The sequence below is a fragment of the Nomascus leucogenys genome, chromosome 22a, assembly GCF_006542625.1.
Source record: "Nomascus leucogenys isolate Asia chromosome 22a, Asia_NLE_v1, whole genome shotgun sequence".
Classification (NCBI taxonomy): Eukaryota; Metazoa; Chordata; class Mammalia; order Primates; family Hylobatidae; genus Nomascus; species Nomascus leucogenys.
In genome coordinates this window covers 68528452-68542025 of record NC_044402.1, presented here as the reverse complement: position 1 = coordinate 68542025, position 13574 = coordinate 68528452, and the positions used below count along the sequence as shown (strand labels likewise).

Sequence of the window (13574 nt, the reverse complement as noted above, 5' to 3'; positions counted from 1 at the left end):
TTGATGAAGGGGGGATGGCCTCTGTCATCCTCAGATGAGGAATAGAAAGGAATCTACAGCAGAGACCCATAACCTGGGGTTGAGGTGAGGGCAAGGCTCAGGCCAGAGAATTCAGAGAACTCAGACACCCTTCCCCTTTTTTCATCTGTTAGCAAGAAGCTGGCCATTTTAAAGAAATTGTAATAAAACACACCTAACAAAGCTAGGCTTTTGATTAAACCTTTTGTTTTCCCTGGCCTGGATGAAGAACATTTCTTTTTATTTTTGAGATGGTGTTTTGCTTTTGTTGCCCAGGCTGGAGAGTGCAATGGCGCGATCTTGGCTCACCGCAACCTCTGCCTCCTGGGTTCAAACAATTCTCCTGCCTCAGCCTCCCGAGTAGCTGGGATTACAGGCACCTACTATCACACCCAGCTAATTTTTTGTATTTTTAGTAGAGACAGAGTTTCACCATGTTTGTCAGGCTGGTCTTGAACTCCTGACCTCAGGTAATCCACCTGCTTCAGCCTCCCAAAGTGCTGAGATTACAGGCATGAGCCACCGTGCCCAGCCTGAAGACACTTCTTTTGCAATGCATTTACCACTTCAGAAGTGGTTGCTTTCCTCTCAGAATAGGTGTGTTGGGGGCACACTCAGAATGGGAGGGCAAGCAGGGAGTCCACTCTGTGTGCAGGGTGCCAAGCAACTTCCACGTCAACTTAATACCATCAGATTGCTCAGTAGTAGAGATATTTTATTGCTGTGATCCCATTAACTCTGACATTGCACTGTTCTATTCTTGGACACTTTCTTACTATCGAAAGCCAGCAAAGCTTAACAGCTGCTGAGAGCTCACAAAATAAAAAGAAATAGCTTTAGTCTTGCTGGATTGAATTTTTCTTTTTTTGGCCTCTTTTTCCCTTTGGGCTTCAACTAATTCCTCTACCACAAGGGCTGACGTCAATGCTGTCACCAGGCACATGGACCAACTGGGCTTGTTTGGGGACAGGGAGTCTGTAGAGTCTTACCCACACAGGGTGGGAGGTCCCGCCATGGTGCAGTGAGAACAGACCAATGGAACCAGCATTTCTCTGAAAAGACAAGCAGAGGGTTGACTCATCACATGCTCGCTCCTCTGCCAGTATTGAAATTGTCCTCTCCTTTGTGTGTGTGGAAAGGAGGCCAGGACCAAAAGTCACCAACAAGTGCATTGGTCAGGGTTTTCTACATATTCCGTGAAACAAATTTTCAGCCAATTAAATGAAAAGCCTTTTAGCACATGGTTAACAGTTAAATTCTTATTCAGGCCTTTGAAACTGACTGAGGTTTGGCCATTGCTTAAATTAGATGCCAAAGTTCTGTCCCATCTTTTCCCAAGTGGCTGGAGACAGGTTTGTGACAATGTCCCAATTCCTCTATCACTGGAGGAGGGAGTGAGGGTGCCCATGGGCTGTTTCCCATTCTCAGGAGGGAGGAGGGTGAGTCCCTGTGCTGACCAGGGGCTGGGAAACTTGGTGACATGATACAATCTCACATGGCACAATTGCAGAGAAATGTGTTGGTGGCTAGCAGTCCAAGTGCCATGGAGTTTCTCTCTCATGCCACCTTTGGTTTATGGGCCATGACTTGGCCACCTCTTAAATTCTTTCTAAAATAATCAGTATGATTATGCAAAGTTTATAAAAATCAGCAAAATTCAGACGTGGTAAAGGTAGAGAGATGAAACAGAGCTACATGTCTATGTATTAGAGAAGAGTTTGAGATTCGTTGTTTAGATTCCTAATAAGAAAAACTCTATGAAGGAGGGAAGGGGAAATCTTCCTTTAAGCTTAGTGCCTGTTGGACAAAGTCTTTGTATGCGTACTGCCACTCAGTAGATAGAATCCCAGAACTAGAGGCTTTGAAAATACAGCCACATCTAACAGGCAAGGCCAAGCTTTGCTCTGCTCCGCACCTGCTGCTCTTCTTTCCAGGACATTCTTTCTCTTGCTCATCATGAGCCCCAGTTCCTGCCCTATGAGGAGCTACATATCCAGACCTGATCTCACACATGCATCCTGACTTACTGACATCTCTCTGTAAGTTGACTACTCTTTTCCAAACTCACATGTCTAAAGTAGAATTATTTTCTCTGCCAATCTAGGTTCCCTTCCCAGCTATCACACTTCTTAGAAGTGCCATCATTCTTCCAGCCTTCTAGGTGCAAATCCTTAGAGTCAGTCATCCTTGAATTTTCTCTCTCTTTCATCATTTGTAATCAGTCACCAAGCACTATTGAACATTGCTTGGCAACCCTTCTCTGCATGCTTCTTCCCCACACACCCCTTGTTATAACCCTATCCATGACTAACCCTCCCACCCAAAATAGTCTTTGCTGGTTTCCCCATGACAGGAACTAACTTCCGTGCCAGAATAAGCCACCAAAGACAACAGTTGGAGAGTTCACCATATCACATATGAGTAATGTGACTCTGAGAAAGTTATATAACATTTCTGAATCTCAGTTTTCCTCATCAATGAGAACAATACTCATATCACTGGGATACTATGAAACAGACATATGTGTCAAATACTTGATAAAGCCCTCTCCCAAGATGCATGCTATGATTATTTAGGGCGATATTATTTTGGCCACTGTTGCCCCCAAGTAATTTCCGGTTTCCAGTATGATTAACTAATCTGATTATGTCACACAATAGTCAAAGAATTAAGCAGTTGAACAATTGGAAAGACCTTTTCCTCAGTGGAGACACCATTGCAAAGAGCAGTAAGGGATGAATAACAGGCTGCATCCCACGGTAGTGGGTATCACATAATCTGGTCTTCAAAATGAACCTATCCTTTCTCCTCCAACCACCACTTCCCCTTTCTCTGTCATCACTGGCAATTTTCTCTCCTTTTTTTCCTCTCTTCCTAACCTTTTCTATACCTGTATTTCCATGAGACAGAAAATCTTATGTTGCCGTTTTAATGAGATCTCTGATTTTCTTTTTTTTTTTTTTGAGATAGTCAGAAACATCCATTTATAATGCTTAATTATATCACGTTTTGTATTATTCATTAGTTATTTCCTCTAGCAATGTGTTATATTCCAAACCACTGAAGTCAAGACTTAACCTTTTGTGATTGCTGCAGCTTAAGGTACACGTTAGTGTTCAATGAATACGTGATTGATTTATGAAGAGCATCACGCTTGGCCATTACTAACATACTTGTGTGATGTCTGGTATGTACTCACACATGAATATTCTTCCTATAGTTTAACTTGTGTAAGTTTTAGCTTTTCAACTAAGTGGAAAACCATTTAAAGGCAAGCATCTATCCTCTTAACAGCATTCTATCAGTGCTAGCACACAGTAGGTGTCATAGAAACTCACTACATTCCCCAAACATAATAACAATCGTTTATGGAGCACTTACTAAATGCCAGGCACAGGAAAGTCTGTAACTACTTGGCATGAAATAGGTCTTTAATTATAACAACAGCTCTGTCATGTGGGTTTTATAATATCTAGTTATACAACAGGAAGTTGAGATCACACAGGTAGTAAATGGCAGAGCCAGGATTTAAACTCAGGCTTGCCTGACTTCAAAGAATGTGTTCATAGTCCCTCTGTCCCTAACTCTCATACTTCCCACTGTTTTCATATTCTACAAGCGACTCTACTGAAAGGGAGCCTAGTTTTATCTTTCACTTTTAATACATTTTCATGGCAACTCATATTTTTAGTGAATATTTGTTCTCTAGCTAAAGATGGATTATGTATTCCTTCTGAACCTTGCCTTGTTTTGTTTTGGCCATTGATAGTTATTCAAGGCATGGTCTCTTTGACAATGAATCTTCTCAAAAGACAACACAATAAATTATGAAATGAAAAGACTACAAATTAGAAACTGAGTTAATTTGCATCTCTTAGGGAAGGAAGCTTTGGACTCTGGAAGAAGATCCTCTACATTTTTCTCATTTTAAAACTGTATTATCTCTCATATTACGGGTGAATTCTCAACAGGAAAGTTATTTGTGGTAGCAGGTTGTGTTTTCCAAAGATGGTCATAATGTTTCCCACCCCACATACTCTCCTGGAACCTTGACAATGTTCCATCAAGGAGTGTTCCCTCTGTGTTCTCTTCCTTCAATCCTGGGCAGGCTTTAATGACTGTCTTGACAAATATAATACAGGTTGCATATTCCTAATCCCAAAATATCCAAAATCCAAAACACTTCTGGCCCCAACCTATGTGGTGGAAGTAAGCAGTGTGACTTCTGAATTAGGTAACAAATTATTATATGTGGTGGAAGTAAGCAGTGTGACTTCTGAATTAGGTAACAAATATGCCATGTGCTTCTACTTTGCTCTTGCAGAATGCTCATGCTTGGAACCCTATGTCCAAGTTGTAAGGAAGCCCAAGCAGCCCATGAAGAGGCCCACGTTAAGAAGAACCAGGGCCCTGACCCACAGTCTAAGTGAACTCTCAGCTAACAGCACCATTTTGCCAACCATGTGAGTGAACTGTCTTCATAGTTGACTTGCCAGCCCCCAGCTGTGCTGCCCCAGAAACATTGCATGGAACAGATGACCCTTCCTCCTGAGCCTGGCCCAAATGACAGATTTGTGAACAAAATAAATGACTGTTGTCTTAAGCCCTAGATTTTTGGGATAGCGTGGACATGGGCCATGGGCCATGCAAATTCTCATTGTTCTTGTCTTCCCCTAGTTTTCTAAAGGGAAGGAAAAAAAGTGTGTGTGTGTCTGGGAAGGCATAGAGGAGTGAGTAAAGCTGGGAGGCAGGGGCTGCTTCTCCATACGTCTCATCTCTCGTCCACTCTTCTTTCTGCACCCACCGCTGACCCCTTACTAGGTGTTCTCTGCCTGTACGCCTGTGACAAGTCTTTGTCACATTCAAGAAAGTATAATTAGTGTGGTTCTCACATAAGAATGTTAAACCCCTAATGGTGTCTGGAAATGGATTTTTTTTTTTGTCATATGGTGTGGGTGGATGTTGGCATTTAGTAGGTGAGACCCAAGGATGCTAAATGTACTGCAATGTGTAGGACTGTCAACTCCAAAATATCATAGCTTTCACATTGAGCAGCACTGAGCTAAGAGCTTAACACAGGCATTTAAATTATTTTTTTTTATTGAGACAGGGACTCACTTTGCTCTGTCACCTGGGCTGGAGTCCAGGGGCAGGATCACAGCTCACTGCAGCTTTGACCTCTTGGTTCAAGTGATCCACCTCTGTCTCCTGAGTAGCTGGCACCACAGGTGTGCACAACCACACCCAGATAATCTTATTTTTTATTTTTTGTAGAGACAGGCGCTTCACTACATTGCCTAGGCTGGTCTCAAACTCCTAGGCTCAACTAATCCTCCTGCCTTAGCCTCCCAAAGTGCTGGGATTTACAGTGGTGAGCCACCACACTCAGTGACACATTTTAATAGAAGGCTAATGTATGGTTTGAAAATCAAGTGATGATAAGTAGGTAACATACACTGAGCCTTTCCTATGTATGATACTGGATATACAGTTTTATATGGATTATCTCATTTGATGCTTGCCACAAACTGATTTTACTATTGAAGAAGCAGAGGCACAGAGAAGTTAAGAAACTTGCTCAAGGTCACAGAGCTAATAAAATGTGGAGCCTAGAAGCCTAAATTCAAACTCACATCGTATGTTTTAATCATCATCCTGAGGCAAGAGAAAAGCCTCTCTTCATGTTGGATCTCCATTTATAGCTATAAAATAAAAGGAGATATTCTGGGTGCAGAGAGACTTATTGGAAACATAAAACCCATAGCTATTTGGTAGCTGCCTATTCACAAGCTCAATCTGGGAGCAGAGAAAGAACTTATTTTCTAAGTGGAAGTGGAAAGAGGATTTGGGATTAAAAGACAGATTCCAGGGAATTCAGTCCTTTGTAAACTTTTTTCTTTCTGATTCTTTTGTGTTTCCATGAGCTCCTATTGAATTTTGGTGGATCCCAGAGAAAAGTGGTGAACTCCAATCCAGGTCTACTGGGTGACCAGCGTAACTGCCTTACTACTTCCTAGATTTAGGCATGCACAAGGTTGGATGCTGCAGGTGACGTCAGGGCTGAAAACTGACATTCTGCCTCAGTAGGCCTTGTATGGGTGCATTTTAAGAAAATATTGATGAAATAATTGGGGTTCTCTTCCATTTCCTCCCCCTCCTCAGTTCTGATCCATATCAAAGTAGGAAATAAGAAGGGGTCCTTGGTAAGATGGGGAAGTGGGAGGATGAGAGTGAGCGAGAGAGCAAGAGAAAGAGAAAGAAGAGAAAGAGCATACTCTGTAGTTTTGGTATAAGGGGAACTATATATATTTCAGTACAAGAACATCTGCTTATCTTCTGGAGGTTTCTCTCTAATACTAGCTTGGGGATGGGGGGATTTATCTTCATCCCCTCCTGAGACATTTAGGACCCAAAGTACTTTATGGGATCAACTGATGACTGAGGACCTGAATTAATGGTTGAGAAAAAGAAGCAGAACCCCAGAGGGAAGGTATAGGCAAGGGATCTAATGGAACCACAGAGGGGAAAGAGGTGGGAAGATAAAGAGGGAAAACAACCAGAGTAAAGGGGCTCCTCCACATGGGGTAAGAGGAAAGTGGTGGAGATGAAGAAAGGGGGAGCTGCCTGAGAGAGCCCTCTGTGAGCTGGGTCCTCTCTGGGAACGAACCATCCTGTTCTCCCTCGCCCCGTATTAGGGGCCCAGCCTCCACAACAACTGTGAGGACACACAAATGCACACACACACACATACCTATAAGAAAAAATGCAAGGGTATACACTACAATGATTCTTCCTTAAAGTACTTTTTTTAATAGGCAGTAGGATTTGTTATTCATATTTTCCCATTTTTTTGGTCATATGTCTGTTTTTCTACAATGTACACAGTTTATCTGTAAATTTAGAAAAGGAAGTATGTTAATATTGCTACTCCATAGTGATGGAAGATGGATTAATGGAATATATGCTGGGAAGGAAAGCCTCTTAAAAAACCTTTTTTTCCCAGGGACAATTCTTTCAAAGGAAATGGGAAAATTTGAACATGTGCTCCAGGACCCCAATCTGAGTCCCTTATGTGGGGTATGACACAGAGAGACTCTGCTAATGGGAACACTGGACACTCGCTGTTTTACTTGCCTATTGTTTCTGTGATCAGAGAATATAGCAATTGCTGAACGAGAATTGAGGCCTTATATAATATTCATACCACATGCACCAAAAATATAGGTGTTCATCTATATTTTAAAAACTGAATTTTTTTTCTACCTCTGAATCAGAGCCCGGAATAGAAAATGTTTGTTTAGTGTAGGTTACATTAGTTAATGGAATATCTTTTCCCATTGGGGAAAACACCATACCAAGCAGTAACACCAGCAAGATTGCCTTACTATGTAATGTTTTGATACAGAAGAATTTGGAAAAAAACTAAATATAGCAGGCACATGCAACTTGAAACTCAAGCACTATTTTAAAAACCCTTCTCTGCAGTTAACTAAAATTGATCTTCCTAACAAGAGCTAAAAATAGCAGGAGGAAAAAAAAGAAGAGACAATGACTTTTCATATCGCTCCCTGCAGGCATTTTCAGTGACAATGAACATGACCTTCCAGAGCCATCTTAGAGAGCAGAATAAAGGCCGGCATTTTGCTTCCCACCTCTGATTTCCCGTCCAGTTAGTGCCGCGTGCATCTCTATTTTACCATTTTCTGCTGATTGATGGAGATAAGCTATTTTGCTAGGCTTGGTTTTTATTTTCTCCTATTTTGTTTTACCTCAAAAAAGAACCTGGCACTGTACTGCTTCTGGAGTCAGGAACAACAGATATTTTAAAATAAATATTCAACTCATAATTCTCCTCAAGGTCAGAGCCCATCTTATTCTGTCTAGGTCACTGTTAAACTGATGGGCTTCTACACATTCACTGAGGGACTAATAGAAACACACAAGGATTCTGTTTTACAGAGACAATAACGGCCCCTTAAACAGAGCAGAGGAAGGCAAATTTTGATCTGCACGTCCTGCTGGACACGAGAAAAAAGCATGAAATGTACCGTAAAGAATTGATGCAGTAGTGTTTTAGTGGGTACCAAAAAGTAGAGAAATAAAATGTGAGGGGACGAAAGGCATAAGTTGTTTTGTATTCTTAAATTTCTCCTTTACAGCAATCTTAAATTTCTCCTTTACAGCAATCTTAAATTTCTTCTAGAGAAAAATGTTTCACTTCCCAGGGCAAGGGTGCTGGCTCAATCAATCTTTTACTCTTCTTGCCAGTGGCAGAGGACATATTTTAATTTAGTAGCTGTGCCGCCTTGGGCAAGTTACTTAACCACTCTGTGCCTCACATCCCCCAGCTGTATAATTGAGGACAATAATAATACCTGTTATTGTCTGTGAACATTAAATAATATTGTAAGGTATTTAGAACAGTGCCTGGCGCATAGTAAGTAATTTATCTTCATCCCCACATAATTTTAAGTCATTTTTATTTATTTATTTTCTAATGTATAATATCTATTTTACTTTCTGGATCAAAGATAGAATGGTCATGGGAACAACGATTAAGGATGTTTAAAATTATGCCTTTCATAATTTTCGGAATATAAACTTGCTCTCGGTATAATAAACAGAACTGAGAGACACTTCTTGAATATAATGTGGCCCTCGTCTCCTGTCATAACATCTTAAATATTTCAGAGGATTTCAATAGGCACCCACAGGTTTGGGTCTGATCATGTTTCCATTATAATGGCACTGCTTTCTTTATGTTTGTTTCTAGGACCACTCTAGAAGTTTTCAGGAATTGGACTTGTCCCTCTCTGAAAGAAGGTCACCAATATTCCTCCTTAAAGAACTAGAGACTGTTTTGCCCCTTGCATGTCTGAGGTGAGGAGTGGATCCCCACCATTTCATTTGTTCTCCATGAAAGGGTCCTAATAAATTGTGTCGTTGCCTCTGGGGGCAGCCAGTCAGTTGACTTAGCTTGAGTCCCATCTCACTCTGGATCCCTGCTCCGTAACGTTCTTTCTTTAAACTGACTTTTTCCCCGCAGCTTTAAATGTCTACATGCCTTCTCAATCACTCTGCTCTACCAATTAAACACTGTTCATCATTCCTCTAATGCAAAACTCCATTCCTTTGATCATTTGAGTTGCTTTTCTCTGCTCTCATTCTAATTTGTTTCTGTACTTCTGGAACTGAGGTAGTTCCAGAAAGCAACAATTTGTCAGTAAATAAACCATCTCTAGGCATGCTAATAACTCTGATCTATTCATTCATTCATTCATTCATGCATGCATTCATTCCTCCAATATTTATTGAGCATCTAGTACGTGCCAGGTACTTTCGGGTGCTGGGAATACCAAAATGAATGAAACATGCATTCTTTCCCTCAGTAAGAAGAGAAGACAGTAAGCTGAACGATAGAAAATTACTATAAGGAAAAGTGAATATTTGTGCAAAGTGACAGGAGGAGACTGAAGGAGCAACCTCTTGCCTTGGCACCTTGTTGGGAAGGGGGCAGAGATGCGATGTGGGGGAGGATGCCATGGGGAGGAGGCAGGGTGTGGCCCTGCTCCCTGATTGTTGCAGCTGAAACAACCTTTAATTTAACCTCTGATATTTTCACCTCAATTGTTGGACACAAGTCATGCATGTTTGTGGCTGAGGAAGCTTCAAGGACATAGAAAAGGGATAAATGGATAACCAAATAAAGACAAACAGTCCCAAATTGCTGGCAAGAAATAGACAGAAACATATCCTAGAAAATACATCCAGATCGCAGGTGTTCCATGGACACAATATCAGTCATACTTAAAAATCAGGCAACTCTCAATATTTGCTCTTGTACCGAATGCACAAGTCTCCATTTGCACATTTACCAGACACTAGGTTAGGCTTTCTGGAAGTTTAGATTGGTGTTTGTTAGAAATAATTCTTGAGGCCTGGCGCGGTGGCTCACGTCTGGAATCCCAGCACTTTGGGAGGCTGAGGTGGGTGGATCATGAGGTCAGGAGTTTGAGATCAGCCTGGTCAACATGGTGAAACCCTGTCTCTACTAAAAAATACAAAAATTAGCCAGGTGTGGTGGCACGCACCTGTAGTCCCAGCTACTCCGGAAGCTAAGACAGGAGAATTGCTTGAACCTGGGAGGTGGAGGTTGCAGTGAGCCGATATCGTGCCACTGCACTCCAGCCTGGGTGACAGAGTGAGACTCTGTCTCAAAAAAAAAAAAAAAAAAAAGAAATAATTCTTGATTCAGGGTTAAAATAAATGTTTGCCAGAGCTGGAGCAGAGCAGGCCTGAAGTCAGCCAAGCCAACCAGTATCCTTAATAGAAGGCCAACTGGCAGAGCAGTGTTTACTCTCTCGAGTCAGAAGCGCCAGGGTTTGAAACCTGACGATGTCACCAACCAGCTGTGTCACCTTGGGAAAGTTCATGCTTCTTTCTACAGCCTAGTTTCCTAATCCATAAAATGGGGATAATAATAGGTCCTATCTCTGTGCTTATCACAAAGCAGGGCCCTTCAAAAATGGTAGATGGTATACTTATTGTGATAAAAGAAGGTGGGTGCTATAGATTAGCTGTACAATTAAGGTAAAAGGCATGCATTTTTAACATTGTTGATAAGTTATTTACCACTTCGAGCCCCCCACCTCCCACTGCCAACTGCTTTTTTTTCTCTGCCTCTTTAAGACCATTTCCTTCCTCCCTCTTTCTTTCTTCCCTCTTCTGTGTCAGGATCTGTGAGCATCCCTTCTGGGGCCTAATTCCCATCCCATCTGTGCCTTCTGCCTCCATCAGTCCCAAGTCACATTCGTCCCTGTCTGTGCCTTCCAGAGCCTGGACTCAGCTTGGTCAGCCAGTAAGGGTGTCTGGAACTTGCCCTTAGCTTTCTCTGCATCAATCTTTGTGAATGCTGACAACAACTAATGTTCTTTCACAGTCTTGATAAAAATGATTTGAATTTTACTGGACTATCAGCTCCACATGAGTGAACTGGAGTCCAGCTGGGGTGTGATGGTCAGAAGGTGTGACATAGCCTGAGCCTCCTTTCTAAGTAGTGAAGTAGGAAGAGCACAGCATTGGAAGCTCTGGCACTTTCATTGTCAAATCAGCTCCCCGCTTCGCTCTGGACCTTAGTTTCCTTTTCTGTAAAATGCAGCTCAGACTCCTAGGTCCTCTAGCCGAGACCTTAGTGATTCTATAAAGAGCTCTGTTTGCCGACATTCAAAACACCTCTACAAAGTGTTCAAGTGTGTCCTTGTCAATATCTGTGCATAGGAGTCAAACTGGCAGCTCCAAGGACCTTGGCTGAAATTGGTCCATTTAGATATGTGTGCTTGTCTGTTTTTGCAATGTCCTGAATGACTGTGGGAAAGGGCTTCAAAAGGCTTCATGTGAGTAGAGTCAATTTACTTTATACACTGTGCAGTGTTTAAGCATATCACACATGTGGCTCTCTGAAGGGGGAGTGTCTAAGATCAGGATCCTGGATGTGAACCAGACATTTAATGAAATCATATTTCACTAACATCTCTCTTATTATTATATTGCTTCTTTCATCAGCACATGTTAGTTAGACATACCTACTGCTTCTTGAAGGTAAAACTTATGGCCATTTTAAAGGGCCTGAGAAGCTGAGTGATGTGATGGTGATTACAAAGAAACCTCCAATGAGCTTGCTCTTGAAAGTTCTATAATTTAACTTTCAGGCCACAATGCAACAGCTGGCAATCTTCTTGCAAGAAAAGTGCTTATTAATCAGATCAGCATCATCTTAATCTGGGTACCTGGTAAGATGACCAGCTTTTCTTGGTTTGCCTGGGAATTTTCTGATTTTAGCAGTGAAGGTCCTGTGGCCAAGGGACTCCTTAGTCCTGGAGAAACCAGGACAGTTGGTCACCATAATTCCTAGGGTTCTCAGGTTTTGGCATATACAAGAATCAACACATGTGATTATTAAAACTGCAGATTTCTGGGGTGGGTGACTCTGGGCCAAATGTTTTCCTGACACATTAAGAAACTGGTAAGAACTTACAAGTTTACTATTCTTGGTACTTGGCATTTAGCTGCCAGTGGTTCTTGAACTCATCTGCATATTAGAATCAGTGGGAGAGCTTTTAAAACGTACTGATACCTGGACATTACCCACATCAAATTAGAATCTCTTGGGGTGGGGTCAGGCATTCAGATTCTATTTTTAAAGCTCCTTCCTATCCTAAGATAACCAGCAGTAGATGGAGCAGACAGAATGGCCATTAGTTACCACTCAATTCACAGCGCTAAAATTCTCAGCTGCCACCTGGTTTCAGCCACTTCAATTTCTATTATTTCCTCTCCTAATATAACATAGGAAAAAATACTTTGGGGTGCAAGGTGTCATCATCTGCTGAAACTGAGGGCAGTATCACTTCTAAGTACAAAGCCTAAAGAAACTTTTGGACAAGTGCATAGAGATGCACAAGAATGTTAAGTGTTACTTTGATTGTAATAGCAAAAAACCTGGAAATAATCTAAATGTCCATCAACAGGAGAGTGGGTAAATAAAGTGTGGTGGTAGATTCATATTTTAGAATGCTATACTGCATGAGAATGAGTGAATCAGAGCTACATATGCCAACATCAGAACAAAGTGACTAAGATTTTTTTAAAGTTAGAGGCTGCTGCGACTGACTTCTCAGGAACTTGGAGGTTTCACTTTGGCAGGCAGGTTTTCTTGTAACAGGAGGTTCCTGAGTGTGTACTAGCACTGTGACAGCAATAAAACTGGGTTGCACAGCATAGATGCCTCCTTACAGCTGGTAGGGTTCATTTTGTCTGTTCTGAGGAAACAATTTCCTCCTGGGATAGAGTTAAGTCCCACAAGAATTAGGTAGTGCTGTTGGATCTTAAAATATCTGCATTGCAATCCAGAAGCTTCATGGACTTGACATCATTTTAGTACAGGTTCCTGAGTTGCTTTTTGAACAGGTGCAAAGTCTGATGCTGCATTCTCATCCATCATTCCCTCTCATTGTCCACACAGAGGAAAAAATGTATTAGAAATGCAGATGTTACTGTGAACCCAGGATCTCAAGGTTGTTAATCTCATTTGGCTTTTCTAGGTTGCTGACAAATGTTTATTTTTAAAATGGGCTGCAAAGCTTACCTGGCCCTAGTTTGGCCACAGCGTAGAGGAGGTCATAGTTGAGGACTGGTGTGGCATCGTTGATGGGCTGCCAGCCAACAGGTGGGGAGGAAGGGGGCGAGATGAGAAACTGTTTGGCAGGCTGGGGTGGAGCCAAGTGCAGTTTGTCTCCATCTGTCTCTGGAGTCTGAACCTTTCAAATAGAGTAGAGATGAAGACACTTATTCATCATGGCTTCAGATGTGTCATGTTGGCACATTAAAATGTGGGTTTAGTTTCAGCCTGCGACAAATGAACCGATGAACCTGACTGTAATAATAATTACCACTTACCACATACCATGTGCTCAATTGCCTTATTTAATCCTGAAAACAGTGGATCTCAACCTTTACTGTACATCAGAATCACCTGCAGTCCTTACTAAAACACAGAT

General features: G+C 41.7%; 1 protein-coding gene and 1 long non-coding RNA gene across 7 annotated transcripts in view; one reads left to right on the top strand and one right to left on the bottom strand.

Annotated features, from left to right (window-relative positions):
• The window catches only part of LOC115832438, a 79667-nt gene extending 67854 nt beyond the window's left edge, over positions 1-11813 (top strand). Inside the window, exons 3-4 of one of the 2 annotated variants that reach the window (XR_004027942.1) lie at positions 4343-4481; positions 11727-11813. This is a non-coding gene — a long non-coding RNA (uncharacterized LOC115832438). Of the gene's footprint in view, positions 1-4342; positions 5079-11726 lie in introns of those variants that run through there. The other variant, XR_004027941.1, reaches the window with a different exon arrangement.
• RCAN2 (regulator of calcineurin 2) overlaps positions 1-13574 on the bottom strand; it is a 283804-nt gene that overhangs the window by 12760 nt on the left and 257470 nt on the right. For all 5 annotated transcript variants that reach the window (XM_012500925.2, XM_030803461.1, XM_030803462.1 and 2 more), the window contains one exon: positions 13163-13334. In XM_012500925.2, coding sequence (XP_012356379.1) covers positions 13163-13334 — 172 coding nt within the window. The remainder of the gene's footprint in view (positions 1-13162; positions 13335-13574) is intronic.